This window comes from Lutjanus erythropterus, chromosome 9 (genome assembly GCF_056507025.1).
Source record: "Lutjanus erythropterus isolate fLutEry1 chromosome 9, fLutEry1.hap2, whole genome shotgun sequence".
NCBI classification, from domain to species: domain Eukaryota; kingdom Metazoa; phylum Chordata; class Actinopteri; order Lutjaniformes; family Lutjanidae; genus Lutjanus; species Lutjanus erythropterus.
In genome coordinates, this window is record NC_139325.1 from 4,032,100 (window position 1) to 4,058,120 (window position 26,021).

The 26,021-nt window shown below is 39.3% G+C and overlaps 1 protein-coding gene across 3 annotated transcripts in view; it reads right to left on the reverse strand.

Annotated features, from left to right (window-relative positions):
• Positions 1 to 26,021, reverse strand: part of cdk14 (cyclin dependent kinase 14) — a 314,716-nt gene that overhangs the window by 43,871 nt on the left and 244,824 nt on the right. For all 3 annotated transcript variants that reach the window (XM_084725970.1, XM_084725971.1, XM_084725972.1), the window contains one exon: positions 19,754 to 19,904. In XM_084725970.1, coding sequence (XP_084582096.1) covers positions 19,789 to 19,904 — 116 coding nt within the window. In that variant the 3' untranslated portion in view covers positions 19,754 to 19,788. The remainder of the gene's footprint in view (positions 1 to 19,753; positions 19,905 to 26,021) is intronic.

Sequence of the window (26,021 nt, forward strand, 5' to 3'; positions counted from 1 at the left end):
GTCATGTCCAATTCGGATCGAGTCAGTCTCCTGCTGACTTCCTGCCTCGGCCTCGCTGATGAACGCTGGGAAAACAGATCTGGTACAGTGCAGTCACAAGACCCTCGCGCTGCGGCCAACAACCAGCATGAGATGCCGGAGAATGACTCGGCTCTTTTGGATTAAAGCTGCAAGGTTTTGTGCTGAGAGCGGTATCATTTCCTAAGTATTCGTCAGCGTTTTCCCCCAATTTTTATTCATGTCTTGGTGGAACATTTAGACCAATGTTGGAAAGTCCCTGTTCCAAACTCAGGATCATAAAACATACAGAGTTATACTCAGTTATAAATACAGTGAGCCTTCAGAGCGAGTTCAGGGCTGTTACAATAAATAATACAATAATAACAGAAAACATCTAAAGTTCCATAGCAACTGAGAAAACTTCAGAATTACAACATAGTCGCCTCATCTTGATCATTTGAACTGACTGCAATCATTCTGTCAGCCTGTTCTCACCAGAAAAATGGGCGTGTAGGTCGTCTATGCAAGCAGCTTATTATGACCCATATTTAGGTTTATTGTTACGCAACAACCTCTAGTGGCCATAATAATGTTTAGTCTATGGGAAACCCATATACAGACTGTGTAAAACCCAGCAATGTTGTTTCCTAAGAACTTCTGTGATTAAAATGTCTTTTACAGGTTTAAACTTGGTTGCTAAGAGTTACATGTTGGGCAATTTGATTAATTAGCATAATGAGTTTTATGAGAGACTTTAGCTTTTAGTTAACCTACAGAGTAGATCTAAGAATCTAAGTCCTGAATGTTTCATAACATAACATGTGGTAAAGAAGATTTAACACCAGCACAGGCCAAGGTGGTCATTTTAAAATTTATATGTGCAATAACTTTGTTGAATTAAAAAATACAGTGCTGCTGTACCTGACTTTTCCTAAAAGTGTCTGTATTTTCATTTAAAAAGTTTTTTTATGTAAATTAGAGAAAAGGCAAAGAAAATGTGATCATTTTTGCGTGCTTTGGCCACAGAAATCATCACTATTATATTGTTATGTTTTACACAGTTGGAGATGCATCTTGGTTGCTTAGCAACCATCACTGATAAAATTTCACAAGTGGTCTTGATTTCCAATTTCCGAACATTAAAATACAAATTATAAATTAATTAGACTCAATTAAAAATAAAGTAGGGGAGATCAGGGACGGTTTTAACACTCTCAACACCTGAAACTCACAGAATTTTTGTATTAAATCGCTCACATTTTGACCCTGACTTATTACAAACAGCATACCAGCTTTTTTTGGTTTTATTTTTGTACTCATTTCCAGCCTTTTCCCAGAGCCTATGATTATTTTATGTGATGCTTCTAGGTGGAAATGTGTTATTTAATGTTTAAATAACATGTTTATAATCATATAAAATACATTTAACTGTTTCTCGCTCTGAGTAATTGTAGATGAATCTAAAATTTGAATCAGATCACTGATGATTATTATCCTACAGAAAGATTCTGCTGTGAATATATGCAGTCATTACACTTTACAACTTGCAATGACATGCATATTGATAAATATATAAATGAAATTGACAAAATTTACATTTTGGTGTTGTTTCATTTTTAAAAAGATTAACTAACAGAATAAATGCATTCATCTCTGTCTGGTATTCATCATGAGAGATAATAGAGTTCAGAAGTCAAAGGTCAAAATGAGCGCTTATGGACATTCTAGGAGTTATGGAATTGTAGCACTGTGACAGATCGATATAAATATTCACGGTCCCAAGAAGATGACCCACTGACCCTCCCTTTATTGTGATTATTAGCTCAAAATGATCCTTTTAGTTAAAGTAAAAGAAAATACAAATATCCAAACTGCCATGAAATCGTCTGTGCATCAGTGTCAGTGTATCTTAAACTGTTGCTGATTTCCCACCATGAACATCTGTCAGGTTAAAATTTCACATCGAACAAAAACTGTCAAAATATAATGGACAAATTGCGTGACATCCAAAAAGCACCTAGATTCATAACCGTGTCCATTTCAAAGAGTCCATGACCCTTCAACACAAGATCCTGATCTACTGTAATGGCTAAATCGCAATGATATATGCAGAGCACATTAAAGGGATGAACCCATGTGATTTACATGACCTCATGACCTTTCTGACACCACCCTCGGGGCAAACTTTACATCTCGGCCCCGCTGCAAATATGGCTCTGAAAATAGAAAAATCATCAGTACGTTCTTTGCAATAAACACTGGAGTCACCAGGGAACACCAGAGGCTCTTCACACTTTGAATCTTGTTAATGAAAGCAGAATATACAGCACATATACGTACATATACTCATCTTCTACTCGGTGAGCGGGCCCACACACACGTGAACACACAGACAGAGGCACACACACACTTCCCTCCTCACACAAAAGCTCTGTTCAGTCCACCTCAGCAGCTAAACGTTCGGCGGACAAAAGCTCCACTGTCCACACGCTACAGCCTTCAGACTGCTGCTCAATCTGATTTGTATGGGGAAATATGTAGCGCTGCAAGTGCTATATACAGAATCAATGAGGTCTGCAGGGAAAATCATGTTCTCGCAGAGCGTGTGAGGTGGCCGCACACGGCAGGAAGAGGCAGGGCCATTTTCTCTGAGGGGAAAACGAGACGTCTTTTGGATAATGAGCATCTACAGCCTCTGCATATTCATTAGTCCTCTCATCTTCATACCTGTGTGTGTGCGCATTGTGGGTCTGTGTGTGTGTCTGAACTGCACAGAAGCGATCAAAGTGAGCAATGGCCAATATTTTATCAAACAAAAATAAGAATTAGAAATTAAAATTTTGAATAAAATTTGAATTTTGCATTTTCTGACTGCAACAAAGGGATGTTCTCTATATTTATTCTAACAGAGACTGGAGATTGGACTAGCAGATACTCATTTGCAAGCAGGCTAAAATTAAAGAAAAAGACAGAAGTGATGTTTGATGATCCTTAATTAACCTCACTGATGCAGCTACGCTACTGTTGTGCTTGAATAAAGAAAATGCCCACTGTTTCAACAAGTACATCTCATGTCTCTCTGTCTCTCTCTGTTCCATTAATCATTTATCTCTTTAAAAAATTATGTTCCTAATCTAATGTTTTATTCCATTTCTAGTCCTGCCGATTTGTTCGGATGTGTTAAGCCGATGTGAGTTTAAGGGGCCGAAGCACAGACAGGAGTCCACATGATTGACGTCAGTCCAACTACTGCAGGTGGACATAAAATAACAATCCTCATGGCGCCTCCATCAGGTTCAACTGTCCGATAAAGACAATTTGGCTGCCATTTTCCCCCCATATTTAAAAAATAATACACCCATAAGTTTGTTACAATGAGTAGAACTGGGAGGATAATAAAATACATTACATAATCTTGTCAGTTACTCTGGATGTTGACTAGAAATTTCAACTGTCCTGTCAAATAAAACCATAAAAGCCCCAGACAAATTTTTCTTTTAAAAAGAAGGGAAAAAGGAATTTAATATTCCAAAGTGTTTGGAATGATATGCATTTCAAATTGTCTGCAAAAACACAGAGAGATCAGAAATAAGCCTCAGCTTTTCATTGCTTTGGCCACCAATAAAACTGAGCACAACTTTGTGTTTTTATACCCATAACCACTCTAACCACTGAGTTCATGACTGCAGTTAGCTGCTGTTAGACAACGGTTCAGTCAGACTTCAGTGTATTAGTTGGAATAAGCTAACACGTGTTTCATGGTGGTCCGCCGCAGAGACACTGAGTAAAAACAGCATAAAACAGCATTTGTGTCAGTCCCATTCATCCTATTATCAGCAGTTGCATCACAGTGTATAGTTTGTGGTGTGATGTGTCAACACAGTCTCACTCACTAGCTAATCAAATGCGGCAGCTTGGTCGGTGCCCCTACGCTTCAAACTATGACGGTAGGTACCCCTCTAGTGTCAGTTTTGCACATACAGCGCCGACATCGAGTTAGCAATAATAAATATGCAACGTCCTGGTAGATTTTCAAAATAGTTTCCTTGAAAACAAAGTGAGTAAAAGAGAAAGTACTGTGTCAAGTTGTGCATTACTAAGAAACAAAATAAGAGAAAAACCCTCACACTGTCTCACTTTCTGCTGATTTATTAAATATCAACATTTCGGTCAAACTGACCTTCATCAGCATCAAATCATTTCCATATACATATTCATACAAACATAGTGACCGCTTCAACTTTCCAATCACCCAATCAGATGACTGAGGCTGGGCTCGACTCCCGCCTGTGGCCCTTTGCTGCATGTCATCCCCCCTCTCTCAGAATAAGAATATGTAAGTTAGAAAAAAACAAGTATGGAGGCAAAAAGTACTGGAAAAATTGTAAAAGACTAGTATAAATTAAGTTAAGGACAATGTTTGCATTCACAGCTCAGAGTTGGCAGTACTAGTCGGGTTGGTCAGTCAAACACGGGGTTTGGTTGCAATGTGAAACCAGAAACTAGTTATTTTAACCCAAACTGTGATCTTTTCCTAAACCTAACAAAGAGGTTTTGGGTGCAGAAACCTAACAAGGTCCTTTATTTTGAAAGTGTAACCAGACATCAGATGTGGTCATGCTGGGTACAGGGCGAGTTTGGGTTTTCCGATTTCGGCTCATGCAGGACTTCAATCGACTGTTAGCCGAAAATGAAAACGGATTAAGGACGTGCATCGGTCTCATAGTGAAGGACCAGTTAAGACATTCACTCCTGCTGTATTGTCAAGTCATTTATTGAAGATTGTTTGGCTCTGACAAAGCAGCCAGGAAAAACACAAACACAAAGTGGGTCACATCTCTGCAATGCTTTCTGCAATCAGGTTGAAAGTAGCTAAATACATAGACAAGTCCTCATTTTACTTGTGTGCTATGTTCCCTATTGGATGCCCTTTTGCTTTGACCCCCAGAACTGAAGCTTGCAGGTATATTTCTGTTCAGTGATCATGCATCCCTCCACTACTATCTTTACATATCACAGATACAATACAGGAGCATGCATACAAATTTGGATCTTTCCTGTCCTTAAATCATCTGAGCTTAACTCATTATCCCACAATGCATCCAATCGCAGACCGACAAAGTTAAACTCATTAGCATACTTTATTTGACACTAATTCACTCGGCTGAGACGAGAAGCTCCAGATCCACGACTGTAGAGGAGCTGTTGGCTGCACCACATAAGAAGGAATTGGTTTTTCTTTTCTTTTTGGAGGAGCAAAAAAGGAAGGAGGTACATGTGCAATGCTCATTAGGGAGAGCCATATGGTGGAGGGAAAAGAGGAGGAGAGGAGAGGGGTGGGAAAGAGAGAAAAAAAAGGGAGATGGATAGATGGAGCGAAAAAAGGTACGGCGCCTCGTCTCGTCTGCATCTCTGGAAAACATCCTCCATTGTCGAGATTTGTTTACAGCTGTTTGGAGGCACCCACCTCACTGCTGTCACATCATTTTCTCCTCTTCTATCACTCCCTCAGTTCTTTAGTTCTCCTCAGAAGGGTAAATGTGTGCAGAAACTGAATACATTTTTCATTTCAGCAAAGAGCAGAGAGGAGCAGAGTCTTCCTTCTTGTGCATCTAACTGACTTTATGAATGAAGATTACAGCAGCAGACACATACAGAAATATATCAATAATCGTCTCAAAGTTACCGTGACAAACTTGTTATAAAGGGGGGAGGATGGAGGGATGGAGGGGTGGAGGGGTGGGAGGAAACTTGAGGGGAGCTTATGATAATGGGAGTCAGCTCTCCTCCTACGTGTCAGCCTGATGGCATCTGCTGCCTCCACTGATCAACAAATTATACATGAAATCAATTCCTGCACCTCCTTGAGGACTCCTCCTCCTCTTCTTATGTCCTTTACCTCCTTTCTCCTCCTTTTTCTCTGTCTACTTTCTGTTTTGTCTCCATTCTTCCTCCTTTGTCCGGCCAGGAGTGGAGGAGGGGCGAGGGTCCTCTATTCTCCTCTCGTTGAGAGAAGTTTGGACCCAGAGGGAGCCATGAGACGACCACCACCCTTCACCATCCTCCTCCTCCTCCTATACCAGGGGTCAGCGACATTTATGATCAAAAGAGACAGTTTTGGCCAAAAAAGAAAAAAAGTCTGGAGCTGCAACTATTAAGTTCTCTCTTTTCTCAAAAGGCCCTTTAAAAAAATAAAAATAAATAAAAATTGGCATCCACAGTGAACTTATGTTGACGCTAAAAGACTAGCCACTGTCAACATTTAGAGGAAAACACACAGAGACTTAGACGTAGGCTATGATGCACGTTAGCTGATGAAACATTAAAATGTTTTTTTTTTATAGGCTATGCATTTTTAGAGTTGACAACTGTACACTGTACACTTTACACTGTAAAAAACAGTTGAGACAACTCAAAATTTCAAGGTAACGTACTGCAATAGATTTGAGTTTTGAGATCAACTCAAATTCTTGTTTTGAAATAAACAACAAAAAAAAAGTTCTGCCAACCTGTAATCTTTAGTTGAGATAATTTAATTTTCCTCTTTCATCTTTAAGTTTTATAAACTTCAAAAAGTTACGTCAACATTTTAACGATAATTCACTTTCACTTGAATCATCTGAATATTTTTAAATATATTTTTTTTGTCAGTTCTAAAACAAAGATTTAAATTTATCTAAAAAAAAAGGTTTACAAACCTATAATCTTTAGTTGAGATAATTTACTTTTCCTCTTTAATCTTTGAGTTTTATAAACTCAAAAAAAATGTATTTCAGAAATCAGTCACAGTGAGCTGTGAACCTTGTTTGTCATTGGTTTTAACTGAAAATATTAAAATATATATATATTTTTTTTATTTACATATTTCATCTAAACACATACTTTGCTCATTGTGCTGCAAGTTCATATCATTGTCTAATATAAATCATATCATGACAAAACATAAACATTCTATACGGATTCAATCTTATTTAGATTATAAGTCAGATAAAAGAAGGAAAGAAAAGAGAGCAAGAAAGAAAGAAAAAAAGAATGTAAGATTGAAAAAAAAACAATATTAACCATTACTTACTTTCACTTTAATGAGATTACTCAGTAATTTTTAACTATAAGTTTTTGTGAGTTTATCTGAAGAGGAACCATACATTATCTCAATAAAAGATCAGTAGTTCATAAAACTTTTTCAAAACTCAAAGAGTTTGGCTCAAAACTCAAATACCTGTTACAATATGTTGACTTGAAATTTAGAGTTGTCTCACCTTTTTCATCGACTTACAACAATAAGTGAAAATTAAAATGTTAAAGAAATAACTTATTCATTTCCAAAGTCACAGGGAGCCACGGAGGAGCAGCTAACGTTCTATACCTTCACATCACTCTTTTATCTCATTTGCCTCACTCTGCCTCTCCTCTGTCCGCCTCATAGAGCACGCTTCATCACATCCAATCCTGTGAGCTGTCAATCATCCCCACGTACTGAGAGTGAAGACGAAGAAGTAACACTTTCTGTGTTAGTAAAATTGTTAGCACTGCTACAAATGTCAATGCTCTCACATCTATCTACTTTCACTGAAGTGAGTCTGAATAACTCAGACACACAACAGCAGAGGCAGATGTAGGTTACTGCAGGTAACTACTTACACAGACTTGTGGAAAACCTACCCACATCTAACATGCATAAATTATTTTTAAACAGAAGAGAAAAAGAAAGAAACGAGAGAAAGAAAAAGAAAGCTGATCTGAGATGGACTGCAGGATAATTAGACCCCAGCAGACTGTGATACAGATAAACACTGGCAGCAGCGTGTTGCTCCACCAATTAACAAGCAGCCACGGTCAGAAACAGCAGCAATACACACTTCACAGTTAACACACACTCTCCGTCTGCTTCAAACAACCCATTTTTCTACTGCGATGATGATACAACACATGATCCAGCCTAGGAGTTCATGAAATAGTCACAAAGTGCAATCTATAGATTCATGTACGGGTGGTACAAAAAAAAAGTCCACACCAGGGAGAGGACAGGGTGGATTGTTAGGTCCAACACAGGACTTTCACACGAGAAACCAGGGTTTGCTTCCCATGTGAAGCCAGTAGTACTTATTTTAACCAAAACCATTTTTCTAAACCTAAGCATTAAGTTTTGGTGCCTAAACCTACCAAAGGCCTTTAATGTGAAAGTGTAACTGGATGTTACATATTTGTCATTGATACCTTGACTGCAGGATAAGAACGATGGTGAATAATACATTTGTTTAAGGGTTGTGCAGAGTGAGACTGTGTTGCATGATCAGAGCTGATACAGAGTCTCCTCAGATCCTCTCAGGTGTTACAGAGAATGAGACAAAGACCTGAAACTCGTGGCAACACAAGGGAACCCTACCTAACCTTAATTAGATAAAATGGATCCAGCGTGACTCTGGTTCAGCTTTGGGTCTTGGCTTTTACGATACATGTGGGCTCAAGAAGACCTCTACGACTACCCAGAAGTGATACCTGCCATCATTCTGCGAGTCACGAGTCTCAAGTCTAAACATTCAAATTCCAAGTCCTGGCAAAGGCTGTAATGATAACCACGTGACTGTGATATCGAGGTCATGGGATGCCTACCGCGGTTTGAGTAGACTCTTGTCAGGTCAGTCTCGTGTTATTCCATTGCACAATGTGTTTGAGGTCACACTTCTCACACGTGTCCAGGCAGGAACACAACGTCTAATTGGCTGCCAAGTCAGAACAACAGCCTCTGATTAGTTGACAGCATTAACCCAAGGTGTCATTGGATTGACAGTGAATGGTTTACAACAACAGTAACTGTTCCCATAAAGAAAAATGGATAAATAATCACAGAACACACTCAGATATATACTTATTATTAGGGATGTTCCAACTAATTTCCCAGTTGATTAAATGTGATGAGTCTAAAAGTAAGAAAAGACTTACTCAAGGAAATTGAGCATAATTTATGAATCAATAATATTAAACAATATCCAAAAATCTTGTGCATATTAAAAGACATTTGAAGCTGTTAATCACGTCCTTGGTAACCAAATCGTATTTTAAACACTGCGAATATTATATGTGTAGCTTTTCATCACTTTTCGGCACTATCTTAAAACAGTTAACTGGGGTGGTAGGTGAATAAAATATCAATAATGAGTTTAACAGAATAGTATTTCTGGTGCTGACTAATGAGGATAGCAACGTTTAATCGTTTAGTTGACGAATCCTGTACATCCTTATTTATTATTATGGATTTATTCTACAAAGTCTACTAAGGTCATGTTAGGTGGTCACTCACTGTAAACCACCAACCTGCAGGAGTACACGGAAAAACATCCATACTGCCACAACCCTAGATCAACCCCGAATCAAGAGTCAGCCACTGGATTGCCTATTTCTTGCCTAAAATGCTTTCAGAAACACATTTTAGTGTACTGTTTAATATAAATAAAAGAAATATCACAATCAGGCGTCCAACATTGTATGCAATGCTTTGGAAACAGCCCAAGAACTGCCACATCACACGTTTTCATTGCTCTGATTGGTTGTAAATCATGTTCTGTTCCTGTGCTTAGCCGTCAGTCTAACTAACTGATCCTTTCGAAGTCCCGCCCCTTTTGGAATATCTGTAAACTTTTTCATTTCCTGTTTCCTGTACTTAGATATGCTTTGTGTTAGACTTGTCTTTGTTTCAAGATGATTAAAAGATGTTGCTGAGGGACATTTAAAAGCTACATATAATCACATCTTAAGTTAGCTAACGTGGCAAAATGCTAGCTACTGCCAGTTAATCTATAAGTTATTTTATTTTATTTAAAATAAAACACTGACCATTTACGTGAAATGAAAACAATGACTGCACCAGATTTGAGATGCTAATTTCCATCTTTAGTCCTTAGCATAACAAGCAGATGCAATAATTAAAATTTAAAGTATATCAACCATTATCTAGCTAGCTAGTTAGCATTTTGCTAACATTAGCTAACTTGACGTGAACTAACCAAAGTTCCACTGGGCAATTATTACTGGAGCACAGAGCAAAAAGGGGTGGGAATTAGGAAGAGTTAATTGCATCCAGAGGCATTTCAGTCTGCTCGTGTTGATAACACCCCTTGGAGGTCAAATATGAACTGCAATACCAGGCTATAACGTCGGCTCTGAACTCTGAACTGGATGTACATCATGAGGCGTGGAACTGTCCAATAAACACATCATTCCTAAAGACACTGCACTGGTTCACCTCATATTCAGGCCAGTTAGCTGAGCTTAAAATTATTTCTTAACAAAAAGTGTCAGCAAAATGATTTGCTAGAATATAGTTTGTGTTGGCAAATGACAGAGATACTGCATGATGATTTGAGAAAGGAGTGAAGAGAGAATGATAAGAAGTAAAGATGAAAAGAGCGGAGCCTCGCAGCGCATTTTAATCTGTCCTCCATGCAGCCTGTGAGAAGTTAATATTGAAAGATGCACATGCAACATAAATATATGTATCTCTATAAAAATATGACACTTAACTGCAGCTCCAAATCTGTGCACGTTCACGTCTCACAACGAGAGCCTGCAGTGCAAACACCACGTCCATAAAAGCGGGACGTAAATGGGAAATGAGGTAAACAGGGGTGTGAAGTGACTGTGCACACGTCCTGACACACTCTGTCGAGCTGCAGTTAACATCTCGAGCCTTAAGTGCACTTTTCCGTGAGGATAAGATGAAATGAAAGCCCACTTTACTGGCAGCCACTGAAGCTGTAAAAGTTATAAGAGGCAGTGGGGGAGTAAAACTGGCTGATTTGACTGAAGGCTCTCCATTTCTCAAGGCTATGCCTCCGGTTATCCTTCCTTCCCCCCCACCCCCCCCCCACCCCACACCCCTCCGGCTCACAGCAGGGATATACTTTAAATCACTTTGTCCTCTACCTAGAAAAACTTTCTGACAGGTCGTTTTGTGGACCGCACAAATCTATTTCTTCCTGTTACAGAGCCAAAAATATTCTCTTCTGTCCTGCCGACTTTGTAAGTTTTGGACACCGATGGCTTTAGTAGAAAGACGCCAGCGTAGAAACACACCAGGGGACAAATAGTGCTTTTGCTTTCAAGAGAAATGCCTGCACAGCCATGAAGGTTCCCTGCATTTTATCCCCGAAAAATGTAGCATGGTCACTAGGATGATACCTTAGGCGAGCATGAGTGTGTGTGTGTGTGTGTGTGTGTGTGTGTGTCTGCGTGTTTAGATAAATAGTTGGCACCTCTACATTCTGGACACTAGAGTCTGGCTTCGCCTGCAGCTGTTATCTTCAAAGTGACACAGTGATGCTCCAGGGCCAGAGTGTCCTGTCGCCGACCTGTGATGGCTGACTGCACAGACACACTGTAGAAAGGCTGCTGCTTTGTGTGAAGCCCGGCCACGAGACCGGCAGCAGCGCAGGGAAACAGCTCTCAACCACATGACATCAGCTGTCAGAGCTCGGTACCAAAAAAAAAACCATTTCAATATGATTTTGAAAAATAAAAGATGTTGATTGTTCGTGAGTAATGCTGGTTAATGAGGAACAAGATGCATCAACCATCTGACACAAATTAAAAAGACTAAGCACTGCTTATCCCCTCATCCTTGTGATTTCTTATGGCCCTACGCTTAAAAAAAAAAAAAAAATAGTAGCATGTTTATGCCATAACTGCAAAATGTCTGGCTCAAACACTGGGGACTATTGTTTGCATCCCATGTCTTTGGTCCCAGCGGATGTCACTCATTATTCTACTGCCTTCCTCTCTACCACTGATCCATTTTAGTCTTTTTTATGTGGGAAATCTTGGGTGGAGATAACAGGTCAACAGTATACACTACATAGAAGTGGCATACATCACCTGAAAGCTGGGAACCTGAAGATTATTTTGAGATGCAGCCCAAGTTCTTCTTGTCATGAATCTGTAATACCTTTTTTAGGCACCTATTCAATTTTTTTAAAGTTTGGAGAATAAAAGGGTTTAGAATATAGTGGACCCTATCTTACACCCGGTGCAGAGTGGTGCAAAGTTCAGCGCAGCCGTCATTGCTTTAACGCCTACATTGTGTACGCAAATGTACTTGCGGCCATCTGTGCACCTTTGGATGTGTTGGTCTTAAAATAAGGTGTGCTCAGGTGCATTGTTGGTGCATTTCTATCTTGAGGCAGCAGAAATTGGTGCAAGTTAATGGTGCAGTATTTTCCTGCTTTTTAAAGAATGCATTAGATAGTAAGATGTGCCTCCATAGGTGGGTTCACAACATGCAGTCACTCTGTTTCTATAGACACTGCTGTTAATCTGTTGGTCGTGAAAGCATCCTGGTGAGTTACAGGTTGTGAAATAGAGTGAAGTGTCTCAGCATTAAGAGAAACATGAAGCAATAAGTTATGCTGCTGTGTCTCATGTGTAAAGGCACACAGCGTCTCTCTTAATTGGGAGACACTTCACCCTGTTTTGCTACCTGCAACCCATTTGCTATTTTATTTGCTGATGTCTGCACGTCAAAAGCCTGGCTTTTAAAGGGAATGGTAGATGATTGGTTTTATTCATGTTACACCCAAAACACAGCAAATGAATAATGAGTGATTAAGAGACTAAATACAACCCATTTGTGCCTTACTTTGTGCCCAGATTATGTGCTATTTGAGGCACAAAACTCGTGTTGCCCTAAACATGCACTAAATGGCCTCGCCCCATGCACTTCAGACCATGTGCTATAGATCGTCTACATAAGGCCCTATGAAGCATGTGATGGCCATTCCCATGGTCTGTAATGTTTCACAAGTTGTTGCAGCAGTTTTTTTGGGGCTGATACCATTTATTACACAGAATGGGTGCAAAATGTAACAATTTTTGATCACTGAAGAATTGATAGAAATTTTTAAAAACCCTCCAAAATACCATATTAAGACACCAAGACCTGGAGGAACAGCACAGAAAAATTCATGCTGTGATTTTATATCAATAAGATGTTTGGAAGCAAGCACTTCTGTTCTGCTAACTGCTCAAAGAGCTCCTTATCATTAACACACACAGGAAAAGCATCCATCCTCTGAACGCTTTAGATCTCTAGTTTGTGGTTGTGAAGTTCCACAAAGCCGCAATTAAGCTAGAGAAAAATATCTTAAATTTTTTTATGCTAAATGCTCCACTGTGTTCTCCATCTAGTTTCTGCCTGCCTCTGACTGCTGTTTGGTGCTGAGCAGGTCGTGTACTGCAGGTTTACTGGAGCTTTTTCCGTTGAAAACTGGTTGATGAGAAATGCTGAGAGTGAACCAAAAAAGTACTGTTGCTGTAAAACTAAAACAATGAGCTAAAATATGCCAAAATGCTTTCATTGTTCATATGAAAAGATTGCAATTAAATTTATTGCAATTATAAAAAAAAATTGATTATTGCAGCTTTATGATCTCACAAATGAAAAATAGGGCGGACTGCATTAAATATACATCAGAATATTATGTTGCTATATAGATCTATAACAATGCTTTAAATCTCTCAAGATTTCCTTTCAAAATACAACTAAATTCTTGTTTGGACTGAGGCACTGAGCTGTTGATTTTACCTCTTTCATGTTGCTTTTTGCTCCCTGATTGAATCAATGTTTTATGCTTTGTTATGTATTCTGACTGTGAGCACACTGCGTCCAATTCTTCATGCACTCCAGCCTGGAGTAGCAGTGAAGTGTGTTGAAGCTCAGAGACGGGGCAGCTGTCTCCCACTTGTTGTTGGGACTCGGGAGTTGAACCGTGTGGTCACTGGGCGGATTGACGGGGGGAGCCGTTGCCTACCCTCGGCACCGAGTTGCATCAGCTAATCTTGTGAATAATGCAGAATCATGAATAAACATAGATCAATGCAGCGCTGTACTGTAAAGGAGACCTGCCCTTTTTTTTTTCTTTCCCCCCTCGTTCCCCCTTTCTTCTTCTTCTCCACCCCTGCCTCCATGTTTTCAATCCTCTCCTTCTATCTCTTTTCTGGCTTTTTCTCTTTTCTCACCACAAAAACACTCTTTTTTTTTCTTCCCTCCCTGCCAAAATCAAACACTCCCACTATATCCCCCATCCTCTGTCACTCTCTCCCCGTCCTTTTCTTTTCCTCCCTGGCCGCGGCGGTGACAGACATTGTAGTGCTGTAGTGTTGCTGTGTCTCGGTGCGGGCGAGTCAGGCCCGGCCTTCACTCTCGGCTCAATAGCTGCCCGGGTTTCCTCAAAGGCAGCCATCCAGCCAGCACAAAGCCTGCCCACTGGGAATAGACCCACAAAAGAGAAAGGGGCTGCTCGCCTTCTTTGCTCTGCTCCGTCTGAAGCGGCCTGCCTCCACCACCTCCTATAAATAATACAGCGCTGCCTCGACAAAAAGAAACCGTGCCCTGCTCCCGCAAGCCTCTGCTTCTATCTCTCCTTTATTCCCTCCCTCCGCCCTTCCCGTTTCCCTTCTCCTCACCTCTTTTACCTCAGATTTTACTAAACCACAACACCAACAGGCTCATACACATTCAGTCAAATAATACATGAAATTGTGAGTCTTTTGTGCTTATCATATTTCACCATCTTATCTTACCCATGCACTATTATATAAGTATTACATGAAAGCTGAAGAAAATACTTTTCGGATTGGCTGGGAGTTGTTTGTTTAAACATACTACAAGGAGTTTTTCACTCAGTTCAATGCTGAAGCCTCTATATGACCTACATAAGCAAACAAGACCATCAGCGAGAAGACTGGCCACTTCTTAATGCCTGACTCTCTTTGAAATCAGATGAAACGGGCCCATGTTTACATTTTCTTGGACAAAGTAAGTAGTAGTAGTACAGTAAGTAGTATGTTAGCCAGTTAAAAAGAAGCCTAAGGCCATATTTCTTCAGATAATTTTAGTTTTGATGTTATAGTTCATGGCTACCGTGGTGGAAATGCTACCGCTTTTCGCCACAGGGGGCTCCAAAGTCAACACAGTAGGAAAGTTTCTTCTTGTAGCTCTAAAAAAAGGTATATCTGAACATCTAAAACAAAACTCCCTTTATGCAATGCATAAGGTATATCAAGCTTCAAGTAACCGTAGCAACAATACTTATGGTTAATGCTTTTTTTCCTCATTAGTAAACTCCGACCACTGGCAGGATCAAGTACACAGAAACTTGAAAAAATGTTTTGCAGTAAAAACAGACTGCATGTCAGTGGTATCCTGTATGATCAACAATGCACTCAGATGTGATGAGGCTGAATACTGATGGAGAAACAGTATAGCTGTTTTTTCTATCTAAGTGTATTGCTAATTTTAACCAAATTTTGTTTAAATCATCAAAGGAAAGGCGAGGTGGCACCAATTCTCCTGTTGCAAAACCGTTACACCACTGCAGAAGAAGAGGGTGTAACAAGATGTCATAATTAAAAAGCTCAATGTAGAAATAAAAATGTCATTAGTCCTAGTGTCATGCATTAATGTGAGTAAAGTTCCATCAGGTCTGTGGTTAGAAATCATGGACGCATTACAGAGCCAGGAGAGAGATGAGGAGGAGACTGTAGCAGAAACAGATGATCAGACATGAGTTGAATGTTCGCTACGTCCTCCATCTCCCATTAAACACATTTTCAGAACTCTGCTTCAAAAATGGCAAAAAAAAAAAACACCTGAAGACTTTCAAAACTGACTTCAAAAGTTTATTTACTTATTTATATTCAAATTTTGTTTAGGGCTGAAAAAAATATCTAAATACAATTATTTTTTTTACTGACATTGCAATAATGATCATTTTAAGTCATTATTTTCATTTTTATTTACAACCATATTAAGCATTGTATTTTGTCTTTGTTGTTATTTTGATGGTCTTGTTTGTCTTGTTGACTGCGAAATATGATGTGCTGTTAAAAGGGTAGGCATTATAAGCTGTAGCTTCTGAAGAATGCAGAAGTGTCTAAGTTAAGTTAAATTACTTTATTGTAATGTTTTGCACTGCATTATTATTAGTACCTGCCATTTTCTGTAAGATGCTATGCATTTATTTGCATGAATTTTTACATTAATACAAGATATTTTTATTTCTGTTTGCAGACCGAAATCAATTCTAAAATTCTAAAATGATTATGGTGTATTACTGCAGGGATCTGTACCAAACTAAGATGTTTTTAAGTCTGAATATGGTGTGTAGACCAGGACACCTCTGCAGCAAAACAATATTTAATTTAAAATGGTATTTTGACACACATTTAGCTTTTAACAGACATTGCACCTCCTGTGAATTGAAAATTGCAGTGGGCCATATTGCAATTCTGATCAAATTTTGATTAACTATTTCCCTAATTTTGCTTCCACCAAACTTTGCTAATGCAATAATGTGATAAAAATAATGGAAACATGGCTACAGCCGGATAAAAGTCAGGATATCTCAGCCTCAGCTGCTTTGACCCCAAATTTATACTAGTGCAGTGTGGTAAAACTAAAGTGGTTTCCTGCACTTTAGGGGCTGTTTTACAAAAAGCATGCCAGGAAGACAAAGGCAACTTTTCAACTGTTGCACAATAATGTGATATACATCAGACTGCTATACTATTTTATGCCTCTATTGCCATTTATTTCATACTTTCCCTTATTTGCTTACTCACATATTCACCATACTACCTATAACTTTAAGTAATTATAATAAATACAGCCAATAGTGCACACTATGTACAGTTTTTCTCCTTTTTGTCATTGCAACTATAAATTCTTGGTGGGAAAAACAGTTCAAACATGTGCATGGGTGATGTTTGTGGGAACGTGTGAATGGCTGCGTGCATGTGTTGGTGTAATTTGTCAGTGTATTAATGTGAATGTGTGCACAGGGATTAGGCTGCTATCAGCGCAGCTCTCCCAGCCTGTCAGGCTTTAGGACGGCCCGGACAAAGAGGCTGATTTCAATGTAAATGCAGCAGCTGAGAGGACACAGCTCTCTCAGTGGGGTGACTTCCACCCTCCACATGCACACACACACACACACACACACACACACAGACAGAAACACCATGAGCCTTCAGATCAGGATACACACACTTCAGCATATTCACTGGAATAGTAAATACACAGCATTCGGCCTCCATCTACTCTCTATCTGAGAAAAATGTAGATTTTTTTTGAGAAAACTTGCAAAAAAAAAAATATGCTGATGCTGACTCCTGGAACTTGGAGATTATTAGCTGATGTGTCCTCTGTGTCTTTGCACCTGTCGGTAATTATCGATATAATCTTGTCTGCAGCTCTGCGTTGCGGCCCTGTGCTGGCCCTCACAATCCCGAGTCCATCATTAGGCCGACCATTATCCCCGCGTCTGGCCTCTGCACCTCTTATTACATGCAAATAGTGCAGCTTTATGTGGGGAGTGAATGAGACCCCCGTCTCTAAAGAATGGGACACCCTCCTCGGCCACTCAAAGCCATTCCTCCATCTATTACTGCATTCTCTGCTTCAATGCAGACGCCACAGATCTCATGGCGTCAGCCTGAAAAGAAAGACTGTGGTGGTTGGCGGGATGCAGATAAGTGTTAGCTGAGAGTTGTCAATATGACTGCTTGATGAAGTGAACTGCTAATGATCAAATGTGCACAGACTGAGCCTGTTGTGCAAAATAAATCTGTTTTCAAACACTTTTCATAGTGTCATGTTCTATTTTTGTGTGTTATATCGCTACTTCACACTTGAGTTTTTATTGCTAATTTGAATTTTAAGATATTTTTAAAACATAACATTTTAAGCTTTAAAATACACATACTTTAAATGTTAAAAAAAACAAAACAAAAAACAACGTTATCAGCACATTAGATTACATGTTACAGCTAAAGAAAAGGCTGTAGAAAAAACGGCAAACTAGCAACAGATGATGTACATATGACAACCACTTTAACATGTAACTGAAGCACACTGCTATCTGTCAATATATTTTAGCAAACCATAGTTGCATCCTTGTCAAAATGGTATTCTTACTAGTCAGAATGGTAAATTACATTATCCACAATAACATTCTTACTAGTAGAAATTGCACTTTTAGAGTAAAAAGTACATTAAAGATATCTAAAAGTTCTTAAAAAGTATGTGGCCATTTTAACGTTTAACATGGAAACTGTAAGGGCTTTTTTTGTGCATTTTCCTTGACTAATAGTTGAGCACTTACACAATCAATAAAAGATAGAAAATGCTCATCTTTTTTCTTTGTTTAAGTCTTATTTAAACAGCTGCAGCTCTTTAATTATGTGAACGGCTTCACCAAGCAAAACAGTATTTACTGACATTTCTAGACTATCAGCACAGACCAAACCAAACTGTGAGAAACCCTGTGAGCTCCAGAGTAATGCTACACAAAACTGAACACAATTAATCGATTAAGGATTAATCATTAACATCCATAGTACACTGAATGTAATTGTAGATATCTGTAATTCAATTCTTTCTAGTCAAGACGTTTTCAGATATCCACATTGTGTGTCACTTTTGATATCCATAAGGTCAAATGACGTCACTTCTACCCTTTGTGTGTGTTAGACTTTTCATTTCAGATATTCACATTACATTTTGCAATTTAATTCTTGCTAGGAAAAACTCCCATTTCATATATGTATTATCCAGTTGTTATTAGTTCATAATTTTAATTTCAGGAAACATTCCAAACACATAATGTTAGTTTAAATATCCAGAAATACACTGTGAGTAGTAAAAATGCAGTTTCAGATATCTACTATTAGAATTATGACTAGAAATCACAGATATCCACAAAGGTGTTATGCATATCTGTTGGAATTATTTTATATGTCTTAGTGGGGATGTTACTTTTTAAAGTACCAGCATATATAGATATTGTCAAATTTTCTCACATAATAAGACATGTAAGTATTCTAACTTTATGTTAAAATATCAAGTCAAACTATTATTATAGTATTAAATGTTCTACTTATTATCTCATAATTTGTCTCAGTAAATTGTCTCATTTCTGATTTATTGTGTATTCTTAAAACCCATCTGGTTACATTTAGTCTATCATGTCTTTTTTCTGACAGGAATGGGCTTCCATATTTTATCATCCATCTTCTGAAAATACTTTACAACATGCACCCTGTGAGTTGCCGTGTACCAAAATGTTTTGCAAATGGAGAACTGAAAATGTATTTGTCATTTGCTCTAGCTACATGAACGTCATCAGCACTCAATTTTCAGGTCAACAACATTTCTCTTTTTTCATTCTGTTTACACATTTTATAAGAATCTCTAAACTGCTACAGCAGCCAAATGTAGGCTAATCCACACAACCCACAATCTTGTTAGCATGTTAGCATGTCTTCAGCCCTCCAGCAGGAAACAGAAACACATTCTTCTTATTCTAAGATCAAATTTGAAACACTATGACACAAGGCACACTGAGCATACACTCTGTAGAGAGTAAACTGCTAATGTGAAAATTTATATGAAATAAAACAGGACTAAATATTTGCAAAAATGTAGATGTAGACTTACAGCTGCCACACTTCAGACTGAACGCCACCCTTGCTAAAATGTCTTAAAAGAAAAAAGAAGTAATCGTGTTCTACTGAACCAGTTAAGATGAGCAAGGTTTCACCTCATGTACCCTCCTGTATGCTTTCATATTCTGTTTTTTGAGCGTGTGTGTGTGTGTGTGTGTGTGTGTGTGTGTGTGTGTGTGTGTGTGTGTGTGTGTGCTGCTCCTGCTGCACACTGTTTGTGTGTGCTGCCTCTTCTTGCATGGTAATGAGCACGTACCTGTCAGGCAATCATGTGCAGGATGCTGCCTCAGGTCAGTGTTTGCTGCCAGAGGATGCCTTTCCATGACTGTTCCTTCGTGCACACACCTGTATGCTGTCCCCGCTCTCTGTCTGCAGCTTGACATTTGGTACAGTGAAGATAGAAGACACTGCAGGGGGAGAAGACGCAAGCGGATTAGAGCTATGTAGGCTGACAGGAAGGAGAATATTTCCAAGTGAGTTGTTAAAGATAGAAACGGTTATTAAAAAGTGAATATTTGAATATTTATTTGCAGTGAGGGTCTTTTGAGGAGAAATACCTTTAAAATGTATTTTAAATTGCTACATGTGGCATTTTAAAATTCAGATAACTTATAATGCTTGTTCACACATTTGATGACTTTTGACTGAACTTAAAATAAAAAAAAAAAGGCTTGGACTATGGTCAACTTGGATTTAAACACCAATGACTTTGACTTGGGACTTTGTCTCAGGACTTTAGTGCAAAGACTTGAGACTTACTTGTGAATTCCTGCAGTGGAAAAAGGCCATGTGACTCCTTTCTACTGTGGCTCTCAGCAGGAGTTCAGCTCTGCCCCAGTCTGTTGGGGAGGATATAAAAAGCTTCCCCCCTAACGGTTTCATGATACGTCTGGTGAAAATTAGATTTTGTCAGCCAGAAAGGAAATATTCTGGAAATATATACTGCTACTGATTGACCATATGACTCAGTATTACCTTATTACATGACATTACAATGAGCCAATAATCACCGCATTGACGAACTGCTTGATATATTACATGACAGCAATTTTTGTGTAAACATTTGTGTGTACCAGCAACCAATTTATATAGGGTTATAACATGGAAGGAGTTATTTCATGTGCCCCTGGTTCTGGGAAAAATTACATACTGTAAGTCACTAAAAATATGTGTACCATGTGGTCAGATTTGACAGAACTATGACTCAGAGAAGAAGTATAATTTTTTACTTAAATTGGGCAGTACGGGTTAGGTAGGTAAACTTAATTACCATCATGCCATCTTTTCAGCTTTCCCTGGTTTATAGTATTTAGAGCTATCTGGTGTACCAGTGGAATGGAAAAACCATGGTGTCATATAGACAAAGTTGGAATAATTGTTGACATTACATAAACCTACACCATTGTTACAATAACCAAGGGAAGGCTGATGTTGGTGGACTTTGAGTATAGCATTTAAAGAAAGGGGACTGTGTTGTTCCCAGGGCCCTTTGTGCCCAGGGTCCTGTGGTTCTGGGGTCCTTTATTCCCAGGATCTTTTTATCCCAAGGTCTGATGTTCTTAGGTTCCCTTAAGTTCCCAACCTCTTTTATTCTCGAGGCCCTTAATTCCCAATGCCCTATGTTCTCAGGGTCCTAAGTTTCCAAGGTCCTGAGTTCCCAGGATTCTATGTTGCCAAGGTCTAAGTTCCTAAAGTCCTATGGTCTAGAGGCCATTATTTTCCCAAGGTCCTATATTCTTAGGGTCCTAAGTTTTCAAGGTCCTATGTTCTTAGGGTCCTAAGTTCTCAAGGTGCTATCTTCACAGGGTTCCTAAAGTCCTATGGTCTAGGGGTCATATTTTCCCAAGGTCCTATATTCTTAGGCTACTAAGTTCCCAATGGTCTGTGTTCCCAGGAGCCTAGGTTCACAAGGCCCTATGTTCCCAAGCTCCTTTATTCTCAGGGCCCGTAATTCCCAATGCCCTGCGTTGCCAGGGTCCTAAGTTGTCTGCATCCTTAGTTTCAAAGTTCCTATGTTCTCAGGGGTCAATGTTCCCAAGGTCCTATGTCCCCAAGTTCTATCCTAGCCTCTACCCCTAACTATCACCTGTAGAGATGGGGAACATAAAACCCTTTGTCATGTTCCCATTATGTACCACATACATCTGGGGAGCATAAAACCTTGGAAACCTAGAAATGGCTACCATTAAAAATATGAAATAGGTATTTGGTGTGAAGAAAATATTTCCAGAAGTGATGGCTCCTCCCACTTCACAACTCTAGTGGCTCATTTAAACAATAGGGATAAAAAGCTTTTTATTTAACAAATCACTAATTCCTATTGGGGCAAGTGGATTAACATGCACGTTCAGTTCTGAGAACATCATCTCTTTAACTTCAAAATAAAGTCAATAGGTTTTGCCAAGATAGCGCAGGGGAACCGGAGGACAACTGCTCTGTCTGAACTCTTCCCTTTTGTTTCACTTCCAGATTCATGTAAATCTACCAGAGTCCAGAGAGACGGGAGGCCTTTGCTCTTACTTCTTGCACTGCCAGACACCCACACACTCTCACTGAAATCAAATTAAAAATGTCACAATCCAATCCACACAGTACGAGCAACCTCAGGAGCTCTATTGTCTCAATAATTCTGCCATTGTTCCTGGTAATCTGTCTGGGTATTGTCTGGATAAATCCATAATACACATGACAATAGAGTGCACAGTTGGCCATAGAAAACGCACTGTTCATCCCTGCAGGGAGAACACGGGACATTTACTTGAAAGGTTCATCAATTTCTCAGCCATCTATGGCTTTTTTTTTTTTTCTTGGACAGTTCATTTTTTCGAGAGCCGGTTGCGCTGCTTGTTTCTACTGGGCTGTCCCCATTGGCTCCAGCATTTCCTGGTGGAGGAACATGATTACCATGCGGCGGCTGTAGCCAAAAACTCACAACTGGAGTAATTAGCCAGTTCTTTATCTCGCATTCAGCTCTCATTTGCATAATTTTGACACATCCTTCCCCCACAAAAGTGCAAGCGGCAAATCCACACTTCTTGTCTTCCACACACACACACACATACAGAATATACTTTGTGTTTATCCACTCCTGTCCTCATTTTATGAAACTGTTTTAATTCAGTCCCATTCTTCCCTCAGTGGCTCGGCTGCTCTGCCTGTGTGTCACATGTACGTGCCGAACAGAGAGAATCAGAGAGATAAAGGCGAGAATGGAGGGAAAGAGAGAGCGAGCATGACAAAAATCAAAATGAGCCATCTCTCTCCTCTCCCTCTCTTAGTGACCGCCGCTTTCTGATTCTTTTCAGACACGACAACCTGCTGGGTGCTGATAACAGGATTAATAATGCTGAAAAATCCTAATCGGGGGGAATTAAAAATGGAATTCTCCCATTAATATTACCACCGTGTCAGTGGCGGCACACTCAGGTCTGCTGAGCAGGCTTTCCACGCCACTAATGAATAACAGCTTAAGGGATTGGTGATGTATGTAGCCTGTCCAATAATATGGATATGTAGTCATCTCTGACATACTTTTCATGCAATAACCCAATTCTGTAGGATTAATTGAAATGTAGTCTGACTGTGAAGCTTTGGCTAAAGCCTCTGACTCTTACACCCAAAATACACACAGGAAAATAAACAGTATGAATAAAGATCTGCGTCTAAACTAAAGACGTGTTGAAAGCGAAGATGCTGTGTTGAGTTCCTCAGTGTGTTGCTCTGACAAACAAATCAGGAAGATGGATGAAAATTAAACTGAGCTGGTGTGGCCAGCAGAGGCCCAGCTGGGCTTAGTGTCGCAACAGCAATTAAATCTTTTAATTTTGATTTTATTTTCTCTAAAACATTTCCTTGGTTATCATAATCTGTATGTTATATAGACCAGTTCAGATTATACTGACCAAGATGTTTTTGCCGACTAAAAGCCAAACCAAAGCCTTTGACTCTTACACCTGGAAATACAAACAGGAATCAGCGGTATTAATAAAGATCCCCTTTAAAGTGAAGATGTGTTGAAAGCTAAGACGCTATGTAGTTTTGAGGGCCCTTAGTTTATTGTTGCTCTGAGCAAACAACAAGTCAGGAAGATACAAAAAAAAATCAAACAGAGAATGTTGTCGTTGTCAGCAGAGGACCAGCTGATCTCACAGCAGCAGCCACATAACCTGGGACCTAACCTCAGAAAAATTACATCTATGACAAGGAGCCAATACTTTTGAATTGTGCCACGAATTACAAGTATGACATTTGTTAATTTCAAAGATAATTTTACAAGTCAATACAGTCTGCATTTCTTCTAGAAATATTGAAGTATCTGACTATGATGATACATAATTAAAAAGACTATAGAAGTAGAAGTTACACAAGTGACGTCATGACTTTCTCCCTCATAACGTTAGCCACTGAAGCTACGATGCCTGAGGATTAAAAAAAAAAAAATCAAAGTTCTGAGTTTTGACTGGGTTCATTGTCCAAACAAATAATTACTTAATATTTTGTATCTTTTTTTAAATAGTAAAATCATGTTGAACTGCAGTGCTTTGGCTAAAGTTCCTGACTCTTGCACCCAAACATAAACATTGGGAAATCAACCATATTAATGAAGATATGTTTCTAAAGTGAAGATGTGTTGACAGCTAACTTGCTGTGTGTTGAGTGCCTCAGTGTGCTGTTGCTCAGGGCAAACAAGTCAGAAAGACAGAAGACTAAACTGAGCAGGTCGGCATGGCCGGCAGAGGTCCAGCTGGTTCCACTGTCCCAACAGTATCCACCTAACCCTGTAATGCCATTTGTATCATACATCTATCATACATGAAATTATGAGATGTCTTCAACATCAATGTGATCAATATTTTCCTGGAAAAACATGTTGTATGCAATCTGAGACATGTCTTCTGCCCTCTGGTGGTGCATTATCAGTGAACTGCAGGCAGCAGCCAACTTGTAAGTGCAAAATCCACCTCCATTCTTCACATATCAAATGTGTATAAAATTTGATACAAACAAAAAGATTATATAAGTGAATGATACACAACCATAATACCAAAAAGTTGGGATGTCAGATATGTAATTGTTTTCAGACTGATCAACTGAGGGAACATTTTCCAGGTAAACGGGGCAAAAAAAGGGGTATCCTTGAAAGGCTCAGATCACATCAAGGATTCCAGTTTGTGGAAAACTGGGAAAATAGTGCAACAGTTTAAGAACAAGGATACTAGGATAAGATACTGCATGGACTGTTGCTGCATCTACAAATGCAAGTTAAAACTCTACCATGCAAAGAGAAAGACATATATGAACATCCAGAGACACTGAAGACTTCTTTGGCACCCGAGCTCATCTGAGATGGACTGACACAAAGTGTTAAATGTGCTGTGCCCTGACAAGTCCACATTTCAGTTTTTCAAAAACCATGGACATTGCGTCCTTCAGGCTAAAGAGAAAAAGGACCATACCTTCAAAAGACAGCATGTATGATGGTATGGGGGTGTGTTAGTGCCCCTAACTGTCACATCTGTGAAGGCTCCATTGATGCTGAAAGGTGCATACAGTTTTTGGAGCGACATAAGCTACCATCCAGACAACGTCTTGTTCAGAGACGTCCCTGCTTATTTCAGCAAGACGATGCCAAGACACATTGTGGACGTGTTCCAGTGTGTCTTCATAGTAAATGAGTTCAGGTGTAGACTGACCTGCCTGCAGTCCAGACCTGTCCCCCATTGAAAATGTGTGGTGCGTTATGAAGCACAAAATATGACAACAGAGACCCCGAACTGTTGAGCACCTGAAGTTGTACATCAAGTACAAATGGGAAAACATTTCACTTTCAAAACTTCAGCAATTTGACTCCTCACTTCCAGAATGCTGACTGAGTGCTGTTGAAAGAAAAGCTGATGCATCACAGTGTAAACACACCCCTGCTGCTTGTTGCAGGCAGCAAATTCAGAATGAGTGTGTATAAGTTCATCAGTGTGAACAAGTATCTGGTCTTTGTACTTTGTATTTAAATGAAAATAGGTTAAAGAGGTTTTGTAAAACATTGCATTCTGTTTTTATTTATGTTTTACACAACTGAACAATCTGAACTTTTTTGGATTTGGGGTTGTAGATATATGATATATTTTTTTCAGTGGGATTTGGGGGGATTTGGTCCAGAGATCAAATAAAGATCCAATAAACACTTCATTTTTTTAAAGAAATTGAATTTTCTGGCAATTATTTGATGTGCGGAGCTTCAGCTCTGACTCTTACACTCAAAATACACACAGGATTCAACAGTATTAATAAAGATCTCCTATAAATTGAGGTTATGTTGAAAGCTAAGATGCTGTGTGTTTCTGAGGTGCTGTGTTTTCAAAGCTGAGGGCCTCGGCGTGCTGTTGCTCTGGGCAAACAACAAGTCAGGAAGATAGAAAATCAAACCGAGCACGCTGGCGCGGCCGGCAGAGGTCCGGCCGGGCTCACTGTCCCAACGGCATCCACATAATAAGACGGGCTTTCTCTGCATGAACAAAAAAAAAAAA